The following is a 22,633-nucleotide window of genomic DNA, read 5'->3' as shown; positions in this document are numbered from 1 at the left end:
TCATCTCGGTTCAAGTTAATAATCATCTTTTACTTTGTCTTTCAGGTCCACGTTAATTTGCTTCTTATGGAAGCGCGCATGCAGGCGGAACTGCTCTACGCTCTGAGAGCGATCACTCGCTACATGACATGAAGTGCTGTTCTTGTCTACCTTTTTATTGTTTTTTACTGTTGTTGACGTTGGACACTTAAACGTAAAAAATGACAAAAAAATTGAAAAATAAAACTGAGGAAGAAGAAGAAGAAGAACAGGCGGCGGCAGAGGGCGATGACAAGGTTGTTTTGTTAAAAGAAGGAAAAAAAAAAAACAACAACGGTCAACTGAACCTACTTGCTGAATCACTTGTGTGGCTGCTCAGCCTGCAGTGCCAAAACTGGCCACTGGGGGAGTGGGGCCGTCTGAGCAAAATCCCTCTAGTGTTTAAGAGGACAAGCTGAGACTGCGGGCTTCTGGAGGCCAGACCTCCTTTAGTATTTCAAATGCATCTGCGATAAGATGCCATATAATCATATCTTCTTTTTGTGAGATGAGATTTAAAAAAAAAACAACAAAAAAAAACACACACACACAAATAGCAACTCCAGTGCAGAAAGACTGCACTAACACGACTATCTACTAGTGTTTTATTTTTTTTATATTGTTTTCATTTTTTGTTCAGCAGTGGCTAGAGATAGAAGCATTACTGATTTTGCATAAACGCGTGCCTAGTCATGCGCAGCACTGGCAACAGATGCTGAGGTGCCGTCTGTTCATGCTGCTTTTCTCAATTGAGAGGCCTCAAGACACCCAAACCATCACCCATTTGTATAAGCTAATCCAGGAACGATTGTGTTGGTGTGAGTGTGAGAGCGCAATTCAAAAAGTAATAGCTGTCTGAGCCCTTGTTAGAGTTTACTGTAAAACACCACTTTGTTTCATTATGACATTTCCAATGTGTGAATGCTATTTGGGGAATAGAGGGGGTAAAAAAAACCAAACATAGGCTCTTTTTGGGGTTTCACACATTAAAAATATCAAAGCACTTTTTTTAAACAATGTTAAGCTTCAGCTTTTATGTAGCCATTTTGTTTCGATGACCGGTTTCAATCTTTTTTTATTTGTGTTATTGACTTTCAAAGCAGTAAGGTCTTCCTTTTGTGACGTGCTTCCTGTTGCTCTGATCCATCCGCCTTATCTGTCTTCCTTTGAATGCACGGTCATCTTAACTCCTTGTTTTTATTTTGGGGTTTATTATTACTTAATACCTCCTGTTATATATCCTTAAATATCTAAGTGCTGTCTAGTGAGCAGAACTTTGTCTTACGTGGCTGCCTGTCGTACGCTACAATCTGTACAAAGCTAGACGCTGAACCAAGCGACCCGCACGCTTGTGGGGTAAACCATACTTGTTCTCATTATCAAAACTTAAACCAGTGTAACTAAACAGTTTAGTTTTGTTTTGTGTGTGTGTGTGTGTGTGTGCGCGCTCATTTTCTTTTCAAGCAGAGTGGATTCTCTGCTGTCTTTTTTTGTTTACTAAACCAGTTAAGTACTGCATTCTGATGATGGCAGGACTAGAGGGATGGTACTTTTTTTTGGAGATGGATATGAGGAGGTTTTAAGTCAGACTTGAGAGACTGATGTCAGTTACTGACAATTTTATAAGGAATTATTTGTAAAAAATAATAATAAAATAAAAATGGTATTTCACTGGTTGTATCATTTGTAATTTAATCAATCTTTCAGTTTTCTTCCCCCCAAAAAAGTTACATTAGGATGATGCATTACACCAAACATTTAGTATTAAATAAAATTTTTACAGTCCAAACATCTTATACCACGAGAACTGATGGTTATTTTTGTCCTTATTAACAATAACACACTTTAAGATATCATTTATATAACTTTTAGGTCACGTAATCAATGGTTTTATGTCCGTGAACATCCACCCACCAGCTGAGACCTTAGTAGCAAAGTGATATATCAGCACAGACACTACAGGGCTATAGAAAAGCATCCACTGCTGTGCACTAATGATTTCAACACAAGCAATTCATCCTCTCACAGTGAAGATTAAAGAAAGCAATATTGTTGACCAAGGAACAATAAGGAAATTTTCCCTTATGTTGTTTGTAATTTCCCTGTTTGTGGTTATGAGGCTGGTGGTCATTAAGTGCCAGTAAATGGCCATTCAATGGAAATCACCATAGGCTAGTTGTTGCTCATTTTAAAAGAAAAATCCCTTGGATGTTGTGCAGGAGTTAAACGGCTTCAGACTTCACATGATGGAGACTGAAAAGAAAATGTTAAATCGCGATAACGAGTGATTTGAATAAACTTCACAAAAATCCAGTTTTGGTCATTGGTTTCAAGCATGTATGTAAATGACCTCTAGGGCAGCTTTGTATGCTTCATATTAATGTATGGACTGTAGCTGTGAAGTGTAACCTGTTAAAAGGAGGGAATCCAGTGCCATATTATATCAATTTAATGTGATTGTATCAAGTATGACAATGTTTCTATTCTGTGTTCCTTACAAACTTTTCTGGAAGTGTCTGTTTAATAAAGTCTTTGAGATCATGAATATGCCCTTGAGTGATTTTTGCATGTACATAAGTTTGGTGTTTATGAACATAGGCTTGCCTTGTCCGACAAAATTCATGTTTTCTCCTATACAGCAGCATAAGGCTGTGTAATAAACATTTCAACTATTTTATTTAAAAAATGTGTTGGTCATAATTGACAAATTACCTATGTTCATAGTATCAAAAGACATTGGATTAAAGTGCAATATACACACCGGCTCATTCCTCTGCTTGCAGGTGTACATGCATATATATATATATATATATATACACACAGACAAGCTTGTGACATCTGGAGAGGAGGAGTGTGTCAGTGGAGCTTACGGAATGACGTCTTCAATATAAAAACGCTCTTTAAGTCTCTCAGCTACAGGCAAAAAGAGCAGCTCCCAGCATGCTTCCTGAACCTGTCTGACTCCATCATCAGAAGGCCACTGCAAAGCTCCTCCGTCTGTCCAAAACACAGGAAAAAAATGTATACATTTAAGTTCATACCAAAATTTTAGCCATTCAATTAAACAAGTGATTTCTTCATGACATATTTGTGCATGCTGTGTGACAGTGTCACAGCTGTACCGCTATAGAGCCGCAAGATCTCCAACAGCTCCTGAGTGTGTTGCGGCTCTCCATCTAAAGAGCAGTTCCACAGAGTCTGACACACCACAGCAGCCAAATGCCAGTCCTGAGGCCCCAAGTCACGCAGACAGTCGATGAGCCTGCAGTATGGAGAGAGAGAATGCATAGTACTTCTACATATTACAGTACTCTTAAAAGTTGAAAGCACATTAAAGAGAGGCGAGTTACTTCTGAGTGCTTCCCGTGGCTCTCAGCATGGCCCTGTTTTCTGGATCTGCAGATAGGTTGATGAGGACTCCACATGCAGAGAAACACACATCGGGGGTCTTGGAGTCCAGGAGGGTTACCACATACTGCTCCACTGAGACATAGAAGACCAACACAAACGTCAGCCACTGGGGGCTTGGAGACGGAAAAAGTGGCAGAAAGAGTCTCACACCTTTGTGCTGCATGATGAAGTGTCTCACGTCTTTGATCTGCGACAGATTTCCAAACACACGTGTGGCCTCCAAAACAGCATCCATACTGGAGCTCAGCAAGAGCTTTAGTAGCACTGCAATGACAGAAGGACAGGCAGGAGGGGGACGTTACTGAAAGACCAAGACAGATGCAACATGCAGGCTGTGTTCACACACACACACACACTTGTCTTACACTGTGAGATGTGTGTATGCTGGGAACGGACCACTGAGCTCTCGCCTTGGTAGAAAGACAGGTTGTTGATGGTGGCCACGGCATTAATCACCAACTCTTCACTTTCCTGCACACACCTGCACTCTGAGAGACAAGGACAAAGACAGAAAACTTACTCACAGAACGGCATTAATAATAGAATCCAGGATGCATTATAAATACGAGTAGCCTCATTCACTGTACATGTTTATTTCCTTGATCTGGACTAGATTCTAACACTGATTTAGAGCGACTCTAATAATTGAAAGCACTAAGAATTTCATAACATTGTTACATCTAGCAAATGGTTATTAAAGTTAACTAAAAAAAGAAATACCAGTAAACCAAATAAAGCTAGTTGACAAAACAATGTTTTCATTTGTTTAAACTTGAACTAAAACAATTAAAAAAATAACTAAAACTGAAATAAAAAAAAAATTGACAGGATAAACACCAAGACCTTTAAGGAAATGAAAATGAAGTGCACAATATAAAATGTAAACATTACTTAAATGTTAATAAACATATAATTGTATCTCAGTGATACTAAAATTAGACTGATCTCCAAATTAATATCGCTTTTTCTACTGTGCATTATAATGTTGTGATGGGGGTTTTGGTTTTATTTGCAGTAAAACAATGGTTAGTTTTTGTAAGGGTTTACTTGTCTGCTTTTGTACCTACTCTGAAGGATATAGGTTGCAGACAAATTAGCATCTTTATGAGTGAGTCATTGAAATATCAAATAAAATATTGATTTGTTCAATCAGAAGCTAAACTAGAACTGTCTGAAATAGTCACTGAATCATTCAACCAATTGTTGCAGAGATTCTGTTGTGGCTTTAACTTTAGTTGTCGGAGCAAAAACATACAGTAACTAATATAATTATTATTATTTACACCCCATTACAGAGCAAACTACTGTGCCGAATACTTTATTTCACATTCACCTGTCTAGACAAGTTATAGTACAGCAGCTCCAAGATGGTTCAATTCTTGGTACTGAAGATCAGATCTCACAGAGCGCTCATCAGGTGTCACTTCCTCCTTAAGTTTCGTAAACCATTTGTGTGTCAGTACTTTACGATAAATACAAAATTGAGGTAGTAAGAATCTGCCAGCGCTTGTGACTGTATTAAGATCCTGTATTTCCCGTTCGAAGTGCGGTTTGCTCTGTCAGTGTTTGTGTTTCAAGCTGCAAAGTGTGTGTTCGTTTCGAAACACCTTTTGTTGTGGTGAATGCTCAGTCATTGTTACCCTTGATTTCTCAGTTTCTTTTTCCTTCTCGATTTTTATTTTCATCATAACAGGATGTCACTTTAATGTAGCAGACATAAGTGAGAAACAATAAATCTCCCACCCATTTCCTCTCTAACTGTCCACATTACGGTTCTAACAGCTAAAGCATCCTCTAACTGCCATTTCTACCTGCAGGAATCGAGCAGAAAGTTTAAATATTGTTTCTCGAATTCCAAAAATGACACGGAATGTATATTTCCACAGGACACAAATCACTTTCTCTATTTCAAAAAGGAAATGCATAAGCACCTCTTCACAATTACATGCCTGCTTCTGAAACGCTCACATGCAGAACCAAAACCGAGCTTTCATCCATCACCATCAAACCACAGTGCAACATCTCTGAGAACACCAAGCTGCACAAAAATAGGGCTATGCATAATAAAAAAATGCAGTTTACAGTCTGGCTCTTCTCGTCATTGGCGAGGATGCAGTAACTTGAAGGCCTATGCCAGTAACTGATGTAGAGAGAACAGCATGTGATTGCACTGTGCAGAGCAACCAACTTGCACATTTACAGTTCAAGGAAGTAAACTTAGACTGAAACATCTGTGTTGCTGTGCGTTTAAAGTCACATCGCCTCTGCTAAGCATCTGTCACGTACCCAAAGCTTTGAGAGTGAAATCTGCATTGAAATGCATGAGTGAATTCACTATCTCTGAGTATCTCTGAAGTACGTTATCAGTGATTTTGTTGTAGGTGAATGAAATATAAACTAATTAACCACTTAGAGGAGTGTGTGTTTATTTCATGGTTATGTTTTGTACCCAGCACTTCCAGCAGCAGCTGTACACACAGTGTGTTGGCAGCCAGTGCCGTGCCCACGGTGGGATGGATGGCCAGGTTGGCCAGCAGTCTGATCAGTTTGACCAGGACGTCCTCTCTCTCAGGGCCACGGAATTGCTTAGGGGGCGATGGGGTTTCCTGGTAGACCTGAAAAAGATCTAAGAGGACATCTATCCCGCCTTCCTCCTCATAGACTCTCTCTCTGGCTTCAGTGCTTTTGGCTGTCAGATTTCCTAGTGTGAACAGGAGACGCACTACTAGATCCTGCACATAAAATAAGACACAGGGCAAGTGTGTTTACTAGTAGGTCGAAGACAACACATGCAATATAACATTTCATATTCATATACATACATTAACGCATTTATTCAATTTGTATTATTTAGCATTAATGGTTAAATGATTTCATTTACCTATCCCACTTTACAGAAATTTTGATTCTTTGCAAGGTGGAATATTATATATACACACACAAGTCCAAAGTTTATACTGAAAAATGTTATTTTACCAAAATAAGAGGAATCATATTAAATGAATAGTATTGTTTATTTAGTACTGACCTGAATACAATATTTCACATAAAAGTCCACAAGAGAAAATAATAGTTGAATTTATAAAAATTACCCCATTCAAGATTACATAAGCTTAATCCGTAATACTGAAAGATCCACAGCTGTGTCTTTTAGTGATAGTTGTTTGTCCAGATATATAATACTATTTTTATACTTATTTTATATTTATATCATATAGATTATATTTGTATACTTCATATTTATACTATATATATATATATATATATATATATATATATATATATATATATATATATATAAATAAAGTACTTTATTTTTCAAAAACGTAACACTCCATAGCGTACTGTATATATGCATTTTATACTTATATTTAAATAACTACACAAATACTAGGACTGCAGATCACCAGCATATATATCTAAAATATGTACCATAAAATGTTACCATTTATTGAATTATCATTGTGTGTTCTGAAGCAGTTTGAGAAATGTGTCAACTGTTTTTTTTTTCTTAAAGCACAAGTTGCATAGATTAAATATACCGCACACAAACAAATACCAATAATTACACACAGACCTATTATTTACTAAAATAAATTTAATGTTAAAATCAGGATTAAAGATTTACAGGCCTGATGTTTAGCAATTTGATGGTCCACTAAACCCATGCGAAAATCACTTGAAACTTCTCTGAATCCAACAGCCTTTGGTGAACTTTATTTTGTCATATGGTTTAAACAGATTTTCAACAACTCCTTTGTTTTCTTTTAGAATGTATGAAAAAGTGGGGTGCAGAGAGAGACCTCTGCCAGTAGTCTAGAGGACAGTATGTCCCTATGTGAGGCACAGGGTGTATGTGGGACTGTTTATGATACCTAGTACACAGCGAACTGTGTTTATTCTTTATGAGTTTGGGAGCACATGATCTCATTACTCTTAGAGCCAGAAGGAAAGAGAGAGAAGAACATCTGAACTGTCTGTACCGAAATAAAATGAACAGAAAAACACACACACCTTCATAGGCCACTGCTCAAGTTTCACTTAGGAGCAGAAAGCGGAACATGCAGCCTACAGTACATTCCTACATGTGTGTGTATGCTTGTTTCGTGTGTGGACAGTGGATAGATACTTGGGCCAAATTCACCTGTTTCCCGCTGTGTTTGCTTAGCAGGTCCAAAAATATGCTACAGCAACGTGGCGACTCAGCTAGTGCATGACAGCATTCAGTGTAGGTGGATAGCTTGCTAAAGGATGAACACACAAACATATTCACACATATCACATGGCACAACTTTATCAACATTAATCAAAAAGCTCAATTCCTCAAACTAAAATTAGAACTTACCTCAGCTGGCGGTTATTTAAAATGCATTTTACAGCATGCTTTTAAAACTTTTAACCAGTGGTTCTCATTCAGGCCTAAGAAAACTGCTAAGGGAAACTCCAGATGACTTCAAATAATTTGTAATAAAACATTACAAACAACACAATGCAAATGATTTGATGAGACATACTGTACACATACAGTGTTTCATTTAGGATATTTTATAAATGGAATACTTGAATTCTTTGTATTGTTGTATTTAAAAACAAAATGTATATTTATACATATTTACACATTTTTATCTTGCATTTATTTGTTTTTATCAAAAATTACATTTCATTTAACTATTTCCACAGAAGAATTGATATGAGGTACTCTTAACCAAATTTGCTTTCGAGGCCTGGAAAAGTAATGTAAATTAATAAATCTTATAACTCTATAAACATTTTTAGAATGAATATACATTTTTATAGCTATGTCAAGCTCTATAAAATTCATATATTAGGTAAAAAGCATTTAAAAACATATTGGCCTTAGAGTTAAGAAGGTCTAAAAACTAACTTCATTTGAATGCACACAAGTCATAATGACAACTGACAGACAGACTCACCTGAATATTCGGGCCACATTAATGCAGATGTCAAGGTCTTTGCGGTGGTTCTCCAGAATTAAGCAAAGAGTAGAGAATGCCTTGTTGGACAGGAAGGAAGGCCGAGACTCTGACTGGTCAGCTATATTTCTCAAAGCTGCTGTGACCTAGATGGGATCAAGAGGTCAAGACTGTGAGCAACAGTGTGTTTGAGAAAAACACACACACAAGAAATGTATGAGTATTTGTGTTTGGCGACTGAGCATGGATGAGGGACTGTGCTGCAGGTGTGCATGTGTGCACTACTGCCTAATGGGTAGAGATGCATATGAAAAAGGAAGCACTTATAATCAAGAAGAAATAACGGAAGGTCTTTAAAGTGGCCTCATAAATCTCTCCATCAAGAGCACAGGACACTGATTAGGGTACATGGTGGGTGCCTGCTAGAGCTACTTGGCCCATCAGGTCGTACTTTTATAAAAATCCTCATTTCCGTCTGCCAACAGACTAATGAGTGGCACAGCAATTGGCGCTGAACATCAAACCATGCGTGCATGAGTTAAGGAAGCTCATTTGGGCAGAGTTAAATCATTCCTGTGAGATGTACTTTGTGCTGGAGGAAAATTAAGTCAAATATGGACACGGAGAAGTGGAAAAAGGGCATCCTCCCAGACAAAAGCAAAAACAAAAGCAGAGGAAAAGCACATTAAAAATTGCCCTTTTCTTCGACCCCATGCAACCCCACCCTTATGAAGCGCTCATATTTTGTTCCATTTCGTTCCCAGAGCAGAGTTCTGAGAAACGTCCGGGTGGGGTTCAAGCATGCTAAATTCCTCCTGTTTTAAAGACTTCAAGACACAGATTTACAGTGTTTCCAATGCAAACCTATTTGTTTATCTAGGGTGGCGCGTGTGTGTTGCACAAAGCACTGTTCCAGCACATAGGGGAAGCACATAACCTCGGTCACGGTGGATATGCACGATGGGATCTTTTGTTTTGAGACAACAAAGAAAAAAGATGCTAATACATAACAGAGAATTCCTTTCTGTGATTTAAAGGGATAGTTCCACCAAAAATTCAGTCACAATTTATCCACCTTTATTTTGTTGCAAACCTGAATGACTTTCTTTCATCTGCGCAACATAAAATAAGACATTTTTAGAAGTGTTTCTTGTTCCATACAATGGAAGTCAATGGTAACCAAAATCGTTCTTTAACGTATCTGAGGCAAGCAAGCCAAACAGGTCATAAACAATTTGTAAAGGTTTTTCTGTGATTTCCTTTGCTTTATGGTATCTGGCTATATGTGTGTTTGTGAACATGAATGCCATACTGACAACAGGGTTACAGCTAACAATAAAGCAACTTTGACCTTGAAACCTGTCTAATCTAAGCAGCCATCAATGATTACCCACCTGTACCAGTATGTGTCCTGCGATGATACGCTGACCTTCGCCCTCTGACCCGTGAGAAGTTATGTTAGCTGAAGTTGAAGATGGACCATGCATCAGTCTCTTTGACAGCTGCAACAGTATAACGACGAAGCCTTTGGAAAGCAGCAGCCTGGAGAGGGTGCTGTTCCCTGAGAGGAGCTTCAGTGAGCCGACACAGTACAGCACGGCTTCACTTTTACTCCACACATCCTCACAATGGAGCAGAGACAGAAGGGAGTCTGTGTGTGGACACACATACACACAATGGGCTGATGTTGAAGATAATAACTGATTTTAGTTCAGTAACCGTTACTGTAGAGTTATGCAATAATCAGGTCTAACCTAGGATGCAGCCATTGAGGAACAGGGCGTCGTTGCTAGCGTTCCGGCTGATTTTGAAGACGAGTTTGCAGATGTTCAGCAAGTTGTTTCCACTCACATTGAGCTTGTAATACAGACAAAAGCAATAAGGCTACTGCTGGATTTCAAACTTTATATATACTAATAATCTCCTCTTATCTTACAAAGTGAAGGCTGTTTAAGATGAGACCCTGTAAATTATCATGTAGTTGGCCCATTTAAATTTTAGGTTTTTAAAAATACTATAATGTTTTTCTTGAAATGTAGTGTCTTTTTCTTATTTAGGGTCATGAACATGCTTGCAAAATGTCAGTATGAGCAAGTGTTGTGGAATGTGCGAACAAAATTGATATTATTAAATGTGCAATTATGCTTGTGGTGAAGTTTGACACATTTCATGTGTGCAGCTGCACAGACTTTTTTGATGTACTTTATGCAAGTAAAGCACTCAGAAGTGCTTTTCCACACCTCTTCTGTTTTAAATCTTAAAATGTTTTTTTTTTTTTATGTTCAAAAATAAGAAGTTAAAATGCTGCAACAATAATTTCCAGTTTAAAAAAAATTATATATATTTTTTGTAATGTACGGGAAGTATCGTTGAAGGTTACCTTATTTTTTTTTTTTTATAGGTGAATTTTATTTACTCAATTAGAATAAGTATCCACCTAATAAAAGACATATTGTGTGTGTGTCTATATACTCACTGCCAGAATAAGTTTGGCTAATGTTAGGTTAAGTCGATCCGATCCCACATCTATAAGCCTGAAGAGTGTTCTAAGGATGGCGGACCTCTTTTTAAACTGCCTTCCCAGCATGCCTCTCTCTGCCAGTGCTTCATGGAGACCATTGCATGCATTACACAGCTGTCCCACAATCTCATCTGACACGGCATCACCTAAAAGGGTTGTTTTTGAAAAAGACAAAACCTGATCAGTATACTGTATGTTCAAGTGCACAAAAAAAAGGTAACAGTGTCAAGGTCGCATTTCAAACCAAACGTCTCACACAGTATTAATTGCAGCATTGTCATCCTTCAACTGTCCCTGTGAAGGACAGTGAAAGAAGAGTAGTCTGTGGGGTACACAGCCTCTTTCATTCAGCTGAACTGATGTGTACACAGAGTTGGCTTACTGACATTTCACTGACATTTTGGCCCACATATCAACACCCACTGACAGAGTTAACATGGCCCTTCAGGGCAAATTCCCCCCTGTATGGTATGCATCATAAGTGCGTACTGTATATAATAGCTCTTTACTGTCTTTCCAAATATACTGGCTCTAAGCTCAACAACATGGTATGTCACTAAGTTTAAAGTTAGATTAGACTTAAATAGAGAATCAATATCTCTAAAAATCCCCTGGGCTCAATTAAAATTGATAAGTAATATTTTTTCATCTTTGCATCTTAGACTAGCTTTTGCTCGCGGAATAATTATCCATCTCTTCATGCTTTTTAACCATTTTGTGGACCGGCAATGCCTTATAACTTGCCTTTAGGGGATAAGTCACAGGCTGCATATTCCAAAGCCATTTTTGCTAAAACAAATGTTATTTCTCAAATCTGTTTCCAAGATGGTTGGCATTCTCCCCAACGGCACCCTCTGAGGATGCCACGGAGAATATGAATGGTATTTTATGCATGAACCGAGAGGCTCTTGGCACAATAAATATTTGATATTTATCTTTTAAATGAATTTCGATTGAATTTTCAAAGTGCTTAAATATTTACTGCTATTAGATGGCATTTCACAGTTCTTTTCCCAAACATGCTTTGACTTTCAAAGCTCTACACTGTGCCAAGCTCAACATAAGCTCTGTTTTTATTCCTCTGCATTCAGATATTGTGTTTTTCTTTCTCCCTGCAGATTTGCTTTCACTCTGGGACACATTTAAGTGCTAAAGTGCAGCTCTTTAGTATGAACTTGCATAAGCACAATACAATAACCCCACAACTGGGGCTATCTTTCTAAAGATGTTTTTGGACCATGAAGAAACTGTAACAGGGTGAATGGAAAACAAAACCCCCATGTTTTGGGGGGTTGACTATTTGTATCTTTGCACACTGTTACTTCTCTTAAATGATTTACAAAGATTCCATAAATAATAAAGACTCTAAGAAAATCTGAAAATCTTAGCAACATTACATTATATTCATATTTCTAAGAGCACGAACACAAGTAAAATAAAACATTTTCATGGAGGGTTATGTTAAAATTAAGTTTACAAAATATGATGAAAGTCATCAGGTATCAACTTTTTCAGGGTTGAAATCAGGGTTTTTGACCCTGAACAAAGCATTCTTTTTAATATGTTCATTGACCAATTCTGTGCAAACATATTGTTGGTTTGATGATGTTCAGCAAAACACAACGTGACCCTTTACTCTTCAAGGTCATCAGACCATTACTGGTGCATATTAAGCATACTCATAAGAGCAATTTAAACATCACCTGGTGCAAAAGACTCAAATTCTTGAAGGACAGGAAGAAGTTTAGTGTTCCAGAACACAGATTCATCCATGTTGTCATCTCCCGTGTCTCCATGCCCAAGCTTGACTTCTACAGCAGAATGAGATGGAGTGGGTGTCAGACAGACAAATATATAAACAGACAGACAGATGTACTTGATTGATCCCGGTAGGGAAACTCAGAGAGTTCACTCGAGCAGTTCTTAAAGCACATGAATACAGGATGTTCATCATAGCATGAAAAGGTCAGAGCTTCACACCCACACGCTTTTTCATTAGTGTCTGTTCTGTTCAAATGTCTCTGTGAGCATTTGCATTGTGGACGAGCTGCAGGAAGCAGTGGGTTGCGAAAACAACAGATCAAACAGCTATCAACTGGCATCTGGACAAAGAACCTTGAGAAACTGCTGCAGCAAAAGTGGTTTAGGTTTCCAATCCGATCAGATGTTTGCGGCTACAAGCAAGATTGCGAGACCTTTGCCTTGTTCAGCACGTGCTGGTTAGTGGTTTCAAGTGCAGAAAATTACAGATATAGCAATATACCTGGTTTTGATCCTCTTAAACTGGATACATCAGTTTGCAGTATCCTGTTAATCACAAAGACAAATAAATGTTTATACAGAGCAGACTGAGAGCATCAATGACATCACTGGTAAGATGAATTACAAAAACCTAGATGGATTATTAAAACATTTATATTTATATTTATATTTAACCTATACATTTTTTTTCAAAGTCTAAAGATAAAAATGCTTAATATGCACCAACATAAACACATGTTCAGAAGAAATATAACATTTATTAATTTATAAATGGCAGTATTATCATATAGTATTCCTTGCAGACACAAGAGGTCACTGTTGTGATATTCTGATCTATACATATTCTGCCTTTCACTGCCCAATTTGTTCTTTATATCTTTTTCTTTAAATGTTAGTGGAAAATAGATAACTTTCAAAATGTGCTTGTGTAAATGTTCATTCAAACATGCATGCATATGAGGGATACTACAACAGACAGGGAACAACAGGTTCATGTGCTTGTCTCAGAGCTAGTCATGGTGAATTTTATCTCAAATATCAAGATATCCATTAAAACGATTTAAGTCTTTACTGTCATTAAGAGCAGGTGAAACTCACATATTATTTCTCAAATACACTTGTACTGCTTACAATCCTCAATTTTTATAGTACAGTATAATGACATCATTCATCTTTATCATATGGGTCACATGGATATTTTTTAAGGACTGAAAATAAATGATGGTATGATTGAGCATATTTGTGGCATTGATCATGTTTGGGCTTTGTACTGTCTTGATAAAGCCTCATTGTTGATGGGATGCCTCGGCTGAGACGTGATCTCATCGCGTGAATCTCAAATGAGACTGTACTGGTGGTCAACAGACCAGTAAGCCAGCCAGCCACAAACTGCCTGCATAATCCAATATCACTCCATTAGCTACTATAACAAGGATAAGGTAGAGATATAGAGGGAGAGAGAGAGCTTGCTGCCTGATTTTAAATTACTATTAAATTCTAGAGTGTTAGTAAACGCATCCAAATTGGAAGCACTGCGATTTTCATAAGTGGGCATTCTGGGCAATGTATTAATGAGCGCGCTTGGATTTGAACAAACAAATCTTTTAGTGTGGTCTTACTGGTGGTTTACGCAGTTCTGCTGCATTTAAAAAATGGATGTACACAAAAGAGAAGGATAACTTTGGTAACAGAAGGACCACTGGGACCTACTGATCCTCAGAATGATTAAAAATAAACATGTTCAGTCTCTGAACAGGGTGTCCTGAGAGTCAACGAACATAAAAATGTTTTACCGCTCTTCTTTGGCACAGAGAATAAATCGATTTACGTAAGGAGTTTGATGATCCGTTGACAGTAGAGGTTTTTGACAAAGACCTGATGTGAGTCCCTGTCACAAACATGTTGCTTCAAAGCTACCCATCTACAGAGGTCTCAAACCTCTAAACGTGTGTTCAATGAAATTACAGATGTAAGAGTTCATTAAAAGAGCAATAAACCTTACCAATAAACAAGTCCACATAGAAGACAGCAAAAGAGATGTTTGTGCTCAAAAGCCTACCTGTGTTTAGTAGGCATGTGCAGGTCTGTTTCAGAGGAAGAATTTGTTGTATGCTCTGTAACATCAGAACAATGTAGCTTTTCTCTGTCACCTGGTCGGTCTGCTCTAATCCTTGTCTCTAGAGACATATCTGAATAGGCAGGCACACAACAACACAGCTTAGCAAAACAATAACAAAAATGGATAGAATAATACATTTAATCAACACATTTTTTTATGTTTTTAAGAGAAATTTCTTATGCTCATCAAGGACGCATTTATTTAATAAAAAAAATACAGTAAGCGCAAAACAGTAATATTGTGAAATATTACAATTTAAAATAAAAAAATAAAAAATATTAATCTTATTTTTAGCATTCTCATTCTTGTACGCTGATTTAGTGCTCAAAATGTTTTAGAAAAAAAAGATTTCTAAATATTATCAACAATATAAATATCAATAAATACTGAAAACTGTTGCACTGCTTAATAGTTTATATTTTTGGGGATTCTTTAATGAATATTTGAAAACAAAATGGTGCTTTAAACTTTTTTTTTTAATTCTTAAAAAAATATATATATACACATACAAATATATATATTAAAATATATATATACATACATTCATACGTAGACAATTTGTTTTAAGGTTCAATAGTTAACAACAATAGTAAACATGATCTAAGAATGAACAGTAATTCTACAGCATCTATTAATCTTGCTTGATGTTAATTTCAGCGTTTACTAATGCATTATTAAAATCACAAGTTGTGTTTGTTAACATTAGTTAATGCACTGTAAACTAACATGAATACAATGAAAAACTTTATTTTCATTAAGTTACATTAACAAAGATTAATAGATAATTTAATAAATAAATGACACGTAATAAATCGTAGAGACCTTTTCAAAGAGGAACAACCCCTATGTGTAATGACCTGGTACAGGGTAGTTGTCATCTGTTGGTTGGTTCATAAAGTGGTTTATTTTTATTATTATGTTAGATTTTATTGTTTTTATCTTGGTATATGCTTTCTACTATTTTGTGAAGCACTTTGGGCATTAAAATTGTGTTAAAACGTGCTATACAAATAAATAAAGTTGAAATGCATTGTTCAATATGTTAGTTAATATGTTAACTAATGTTGACAAATGGCACCTGATTGTAAGATGTAACCCTTTTTTCATTGAAAGGAGAAAAACAGAAAACAAACAGGTTAATAAAACAATGTTTTAGTTCTTTTCTTACTCTTTGTGTTTGGTGTCACGGGTGGTAGCCTGTTTATGGATGCTGTTCTAAGCAGTTTGGCTCGAGAACCTCCTGATCCTATTCTTGTATTCCCTCGTTCAGCTGGAGGTTTGGGGAGAGTTGCTTCATCAAGACCGCCATCCTCACCCAAGGACACAGACAGCCTGGGTTTCTGGGATCGAGAGACCTCTTGAATTACTGTTTCCTGTTTTCATTTGAATAGTCAGACATAAAGTTTTGAAAGGCTCCTTACACGTTCCAGTGGGCTGAGACGAGTTCCAGAGCCTGGCCTGGAGTCAGGAGCTTCGAAATGTCGGGCATGTAGACTAAAAAAGAAATTTGTGAAGCCAATTAAAACCAGCATACTAGTTTTATAAGTATTATCAAACAGCTAATGTTACAATTTAAGCACTTTAAAGAGAGCAACAGTGGTTCTTGAAAGAAAAAATTCCATTCATTTTCTGAATAATGCAACTGATTTCTAACAATGATTTCAAAACAGAGCCACTGTGAGCTACAAAGTTGTTAACTGATGATTAAATCATGGCTTGTAACTTTTAAATGAAGAGTTTGTTAAAAAAAAAATAATAATAAATGGGGAAAATATGGTATTTTGGGGCTACTGAAAAAGGCTACTGAAAAAGTGGACAGGTTCTGTTGCACTCTATAATCACAATTTATTCTACATATTATAATTATTTATGGATTTAGCAGACACTTTTATCCAAAGCGACTTACAGTGCATCCAGGCTAACATTTTTTACCTAACCTGTTCCCTGGGAATCAAACCCACAATATTTTGTGCTGCAAACACAAACCACGGAGCCACAGGAACATTAATAATAATAATAATGACTGAGCATGATACATTCTGAACAAGGGATAAATACATAATCTATTCATATTCAGTGTTGTTTTACCTAAATGCAGATGGTGGTCGTCCATCATGTGCACGAGAAGATGATTCTCCAAAGAGCTGCCGATGCTTCTCCTGAGGTGTGAAAGGTCGCTGTGTGGCAAGTGTTCTGAGAGAGCGACGAGCTTCTGACACTATCTCAGCACTCGTCTGTCTCCTGAGGCCAGTGCTCGTGTAGACATGCTCACTTTTATCCTGAAGCTCCATTAAAGACATGTTTGATCCATAGGGGTGTGTACCAGTATCAAGGGCCTGTAACCTTGTCCATCCTATAAGCAAAATTGGCTGGAAAACTAGTTGAAGGAGAAAAATTGATCTTTTGAACAAAATTTACTGCTTTTGTAAATATAAAGATTTAGCTGTTCCAGGAATATGAAGCAGACTTTTAAATGTATATTTTTCTGACATTCTCATCTTTATTACTTCAGTCTACATATACTATTACAGCTAGTGGTTTGCTGCCCTTTAAGACTTGTTTTACATTTTATTAATTTTTAAAATGCATCCCACACACAACCGATGTCATATAATCCTGGGTTGCTTTTCCCAAAAGCATCAATAGCCAAATACGGTTGCCTGTTCCACTGAAGTCTTTAGGTAACGACAGAACATGATACCAATTGCTTTTGGGAAACGCACCCGTGTGACAAGCATGCGCGTCCACGCATCGTCACCATGGAAACGCACAACGCTGCTTCAGTAGCTCTGGTGTAGCAAAACAAAACATCCAAAACATATAAAGCACAAAGAAACTAAAAAAATAGATAAATAAATAAACTCTTACAATGAACATCTCTATCTGTTGATCTTGTATTCAGGTGACAGACAATTAAAAAAAAATAAACCACAACAATAGTACTATCAAGCGTTGCCTGCAGTCTAAGTTACTTCTTTTCGTTAGACAACTTGTTGCTCCTAATAGACGATGTGAACAGCACAGAAAAACGATATTCCCATTTACCTTGATTTCCAAACGATTTAGGCCTTGATTTCACAGTTTTAAAGAGAGCATCTTTAATCCAGAAAGACGAGGTTGTGTGACAGCGGAAAGACGGACGCACGCACGCACCCCACAGGGTCAATCACGGCCACGCGCATGGTCATGTGACACAGGGAGGCTTTTGTTGTGTGAAACAGTCCATGGTGAAACCTTACTGCCTTTTTGCTTTTTTTCTGTCATCTTTTCTTCCAAATTATTTTTAAAGACTTATTTTTAAAACAAGTTAATTAGGAATCATAATCCATAATTACAAAAAGATTGTCCTAAAATATAACATTATTTCCAAAAGGAAAAGCACAGGTGAGTTCAAAACTTGACGTATTCGATAAAGAAAATACATTTTTTTTAATACATTCAATTGAAATACATTCAATTTTATTTAGCCTAGATAAAATAAAGCCTTAATTTATATTCCTCCCCAAAACTTATAGTATTTGCCTGGTATTCCGTGAAAAATCCTAAAATTCAGAGCCCACAGAGACGCCAAATGCAGCTGAGGCGAGACGTAATCACGCAAGAGACAACAGGTAAGCTGATAGCGTAGTAACTTCCCACAGCTCTTTTGTTCTCATTTTGAGAAACGGTCCACATTGTTTACTGTCCACCTTTTGACTAGATTGTTTACTAGAAACTTCAAAGATTTTAATTGGTGCTGATCAGAGTACTATTCATATTACTATTCATAATACTATTCATATTGCAAATCCAATACATGAAGCATTGGTCACAACATTTACTCTTTTTTTTTTTCTTTTCTTTCTTTCTTTTTTTTTTTTACACATATACAGCAGTAATTACTTTGCAAATAAGACTGACATGAGATGTCAGTCCAACACTTATACATATAAACCTACTGTTTCTCTGTTGAGTCAAATGCATATATGAGCATCTTTTGGCTCAGTGGTTAGATTTAAATAGCTCTACAAGCTTCATTCTCATGGATACAAGAAGTCTCATTGGTGTAATGTGATTGAAGGAGCTAGCCAATAAGGAGTTAGTACGAGAGTACTCATTGGCCAATAGCTGCATGGATATGGTTGCCCTCTTTCATTGTCACTAGGGGAGTGTGGTGCCAAGGATGGCAATCTTGATAACAGTATGTCATGTGTACTGTATTTCTCAGCTTGTCAGATTTTAGATAACACTTGCACGGAGTGCACACAACTGTATTTAGAGAGCTGCATGTACTGTGTAAATTTTATTATCTTGTGAACCTTGACACATACGCTCATACACCACTGGAGGTGGTTCCGCTTCTTCTATGTCACTGAGGTAAACTGGTTTGCTTTGCAAAGGAAGGACCATCATTTTCTTGCTGCTGTCTCCTTGGCAACAACTTCCTGATGGGCAGTCTTTGGACACACAATCGCTCCCTCACCTGGTGATAAGGAAAACATGAATGTATGACAAAGAATTTAAGTAATGAGTTTGATAAGAGAAAGTTTTATTTAATTGATATTTAATATTTAATTCGTATGAAATATTTAATTGAGTTTAAAGTAAAAGTTAAATTTAATGCCAACTTACTTTAATGAGATAATTGAAGTCCTCCACTTTTAGGCCTGTCTGGCTGTTGTAGTTCATATGCTGCTTTGCATATTTATCTGTGTTTGATTTGTGAACGTGTGATAGAGGAACAATCTGTTCAGGGGACTGTTCAGATTGTCAAGCCTCAGTTGTGCAAGTAACCAAATCCCAAAATACATTGCCGTCATGGTCAGTGTCTTATCCCAGCACCAACTCAGTCACTTGTTCTACCTTATTTGACATAAATAAAAACACCTGTGGTGTACCAGACATGCTTCAGCCTGCTCAGCATAAATAAAAACACATGGTCAAGCATGTACAGTAAGCCAGGATGAATTGTAAGGATAAAAATGGCATTGTTTTTGGTGCCATAACCTTGTGGCCAGCGCTTTGACATATGGTACAGCAGAGTTTGCTTTATATGTCACACACACATACACACAAGCATGCATATATATATATATATATATATATATATATATATATATATATATATATACAGTTGTTTGACTATAACCTTTATAGTATGGTGGTGAGAGACAAAAACCTGAATGGTTTGTTTTGGAATTAACATGAACATAAATATAGGCAGGATTTTGTTTTGCTTTTGGAAAATTTGTTGACCTTTCCATCTAACATACTAATCTGCTGAAAGAAAAAAAGTGAGAACAAGCAGCTGACTGCTTTGGTCACTGCCAGTTTCTTCTGTAACACAGTGCCTTTGATTATGACAGTGACGACAGACTGCTGATTGACTCATCTGCTCACGATGCTGTCCAGAAAAGCCAGCCACACTCTCTCACTTTGTTCTGTGAGCTCTGAGTGGGGTGATTTATATTTTAGACAAATATAGTAATTAATTCAGCAGCTGTTACACAAGATATAATGCAAAGAAGTGTTGAGGCTAAATATGGGCCATACTGGCCAACTTGTTGGCTGGTCCACCCAATGCATTTATGTAAAGAATAAGCAATAAGATTCTGGTGGATGAGCGCTGAGCCTCCAGTTGTGCACTTCTGTTCTATGGCAAATGGTAAATGCGATGGCTGTTAATCTGAGCATTCTATCCAATCCAAGCTTGCTCCTGCTGTACAACAGTCCCTGATTGGTCTTTACTCATCGTCGCTACCCATTATACCCACACATCATACCTGAAATTCAATTTCTATTGGTTGAACGTCCTGACATTTTTAAATGACATTGCAAAACATTGCATCATCATCATCACAACGCAATCCCAGATGTCCTATAGCTTTAGCAAAGACACATGTGAGGAATATGCATTTATATGGCGATTACATAAAATTCGGATTCAAATCTGTTTAAATATAGAATGAAAAGTATGTAAATAAGTAAATTATGCAATTGAGAAGGAAACTAAAACTGCTGATTTATTCAGCAACAGAGAAAGTGACTGCCTTTAATGGGTCATTGAAATATTTACTCAACAGATTAAAAAAATGCAAAAGCACCAGTATTTGTCACTTGAGTCATGAAGTGGTGCTGTTGTATCTTTTTAGACAGGTTATATTGACAATTAAACATAATTCACTTTATATTACGTTCTTGTTTATTCAACATTTGTGTAAAATCAGTATCTCATTTGCAGGCAAGCTGATATTCAGGGAAAACAACAGTATTGCTTATGTCATACTGCTGAACGACATCATGTTATAAATAAAAATAATAAATACAGGAGGTATTTTTGCACCAATATCTTGAATTTTGGTGTTATTCTTACCCCAACCCCCCATTAATTTCCAACCCTGGGTGATAATATTCACATTGTGCCTTTGGTCACAGTGACACACCTTTCAAAAAACCTTTCTGAGGATGTGCAGGACAATATTGTCACACACCCTGAGTTAAAAAAAGGCCCATTTTATCCACCCCCCTACACAGAATTGCACATAATGTGAAGGAATAATAAGACTAATGCACATTAATAATGTAAGATAATGGAATGTTGGCACAGCTAACATTAATTACAGATTAATCATTGCAGTCATAATGGCAGTTAATAGGATGCAGAGATATCACGCATTTACAGTATAATGAAACGTTAATGTATAATGTATAATGTCAGCCATCAAATGGTAAAGGACTTTTCTTTAATTCAAAATTTTCTTTAGATATGATTCTAAGAAGTTTATTTGAGGATTTCATTGGATGTGAACACAATGGGACTCTTTGTCTTCATTTCTTGTGTTTGTGGGATGCTACACTGCTGTTTGACTTCCCCCTCTCGCCTGTCCCTGTCCAAGATTTATGTAGGTACAGCCCTATTTTTCCTCTCACTGCTGATTAGAAGGTTCCCTAAGGACTGTCATAAATGTACTCTATTCTCTCTCTTTCTTTCTTTCACTCTTTCACCCCCCCCCCCATGCTTATGTCCATGGGTCTTTATGTCCACGGGCATATGGTGTTTGTGTCTGTGTAAAAAAAGGTCAGGGTGAATATAAAGTATCTATGTTATTATGTGAGAGATGCACATAATGGTGCTAATGAATCATTAATTTGGTCCACTTTCCTTTTGTAATCATGTCAGAAATCACTAAGGCCACAGATTGTATACAGTAGATTATCACTCTATTGTCTCACTAAGAATAGGGACTCATTTATTCTGTCTCGGTGACATAGAAAGATTGTAATAAAAGAGAGAGAATGGTCACTGAAGGATGAAAGGGATAGGAGAAAAGGATCCCAGATCAGATTGTAGAGAATCTTTGTTGGACATTACAACAGTATCAAGTGCTAAATACTTCCCTCTCTGTCCCTGCCATGCATACACAGGTGTGTTTGAGAGAAATGTTTTTATTAAAAATGAATGATCTAGAATTAAATTCTTGTGAACTGGATGGTAAAAAATTAGAAATGGCAGGACAAATAGTAGAAATGATAGTCTGACTCTTATGATTCATGACGACACATTGCAGTCAGACGTTTATTTAAGTTATTTAAAAAGGTATTTTATAGTACTCAGTCTTCTCGTCTGAGTCATGTGTGACCTTTTGTGAATATGTACATTAGGCTTAGATGATCTGAGTTTGAATCCTGGCTCATAGTCTTTTTACAGTCTTGTTTCCTGCTCTCCTATCCAATCCTGTTGATTTTATGAATATGATGTAGGCTATAAATACTGCTGTGTGAGATGCAGCACTAGAAGAGGAGACATACTAAACAGGGATGAAGTCCCTGTGACTGGTTCAAGTGTACTAGATACAGTTGTTAAATGAGACTGAAGATAGGATTACCACA

At 36.9% G+C, this 22,633-nt stretch overlaps 2 protein-coding genes across 3 annotated transcripts in view; one reads left to right on the top strand and one right to left on the bottom strand.

Moving 5' to 3' along the window:
* Nucleotides 1-2,563, top strand: part of sesn1 (sestrin 1) — a 38,391-nt gene extending 35,828 nt beyond the window's left edge. For both annotated transcript variants that reach the window (XM_052585610.1, XM_052585611.1), the window contains one exon: nt 46-2,563. In XM_052585610.1, the coding sequence (XP_052441570.1) occupies nt 46-132 (87 nt within the window). In that variant the 3' untranslated portion in view covers nt 133-2,563. The remainder of the gene's footprint in view (nt 1-45) is intronic.
* On the bottom strand, nt 533-17,930 carry armc2 (armadillo repeat containing 2). Its single transcript, XM_052585609.1, has 18 exons — nt 17,810-17,930; nt 16,853-17,141; nt 16,186-16,258; nt 15,933-16,104; nt 14,705-14,834; nt 13,148-13,191; nt 12,588-12,695; nt 10,840-11,030; nt 10,118-10,220; nt 9,758-10,014; nt 8,364-8,509; nt 7,574-7,673; nt 5,879-6,161; nt 3,795-3,917; nt 3,580-3,693; nt 3,369-3,501; nt 3,141-3,280; nt 533-3,015 (listed from the first exon to the last, which is right to left on the bottom strand). Exons 2-18 carry the CDS (start codon nt 17,062-17,064, stop codon nt 2,885-2,887), a joined length of 2,460 nt encoding a protein of 819 aa, XP_052441569.1. The 5' UTR covers nt 17,065-17,141; nt 17,810-17,930; the 3' UTR covers nt 533-2,884.
* Nucleotides 17,931-22,633: the final 4,703 nt, after the last annotated feature.

The sequence above is a fragment of the Carassius gibelio genome, chromosome B20 (assembly GCF_023724105.1).
Source record: "Carassius gibelio isolate Cgi1373 ecotype wild population from Czech Republic chromosome B20, carGib1.2-hapl.c, whole genome shotgun sequence".
NCBI classification, from domain to species: Eukaryota; Metazoa; Chordata; class Actinopteri; order Cypriniformes; family Cyprinidae; genus Carassius; species Carassius gibelio.
The sequence above is the reverse complement of the archived record's forward strand: the minus strand, read 5'-3'. Positions and strand labels throughout refer to the sequence as shown.

Bases quoted from the DNA above. Each gene is read 5' to 3' on its own strand.
- armc2 (XM_052585609.1), bottom strand. From the start codon at position 17,064: ATGTCTTTAATGGAGCTTCAGGATAAAAGTGAGCATGTCTACACGAGC. The intron at 13,192-14,704 runs GTAGGCTTTTGA...TGTGATTAACAG, and splicing joins CACATGCCTACTAAACACAG to GATACTGCAAACTGATGTAT. The intron at 3,502-3,579 runs GTGTGAGACTCT...TCTATGTCTCAG, and splicing joins CTTCATCATGCAGCACAAAG to TGGAGCAGTATGTGGTAACC.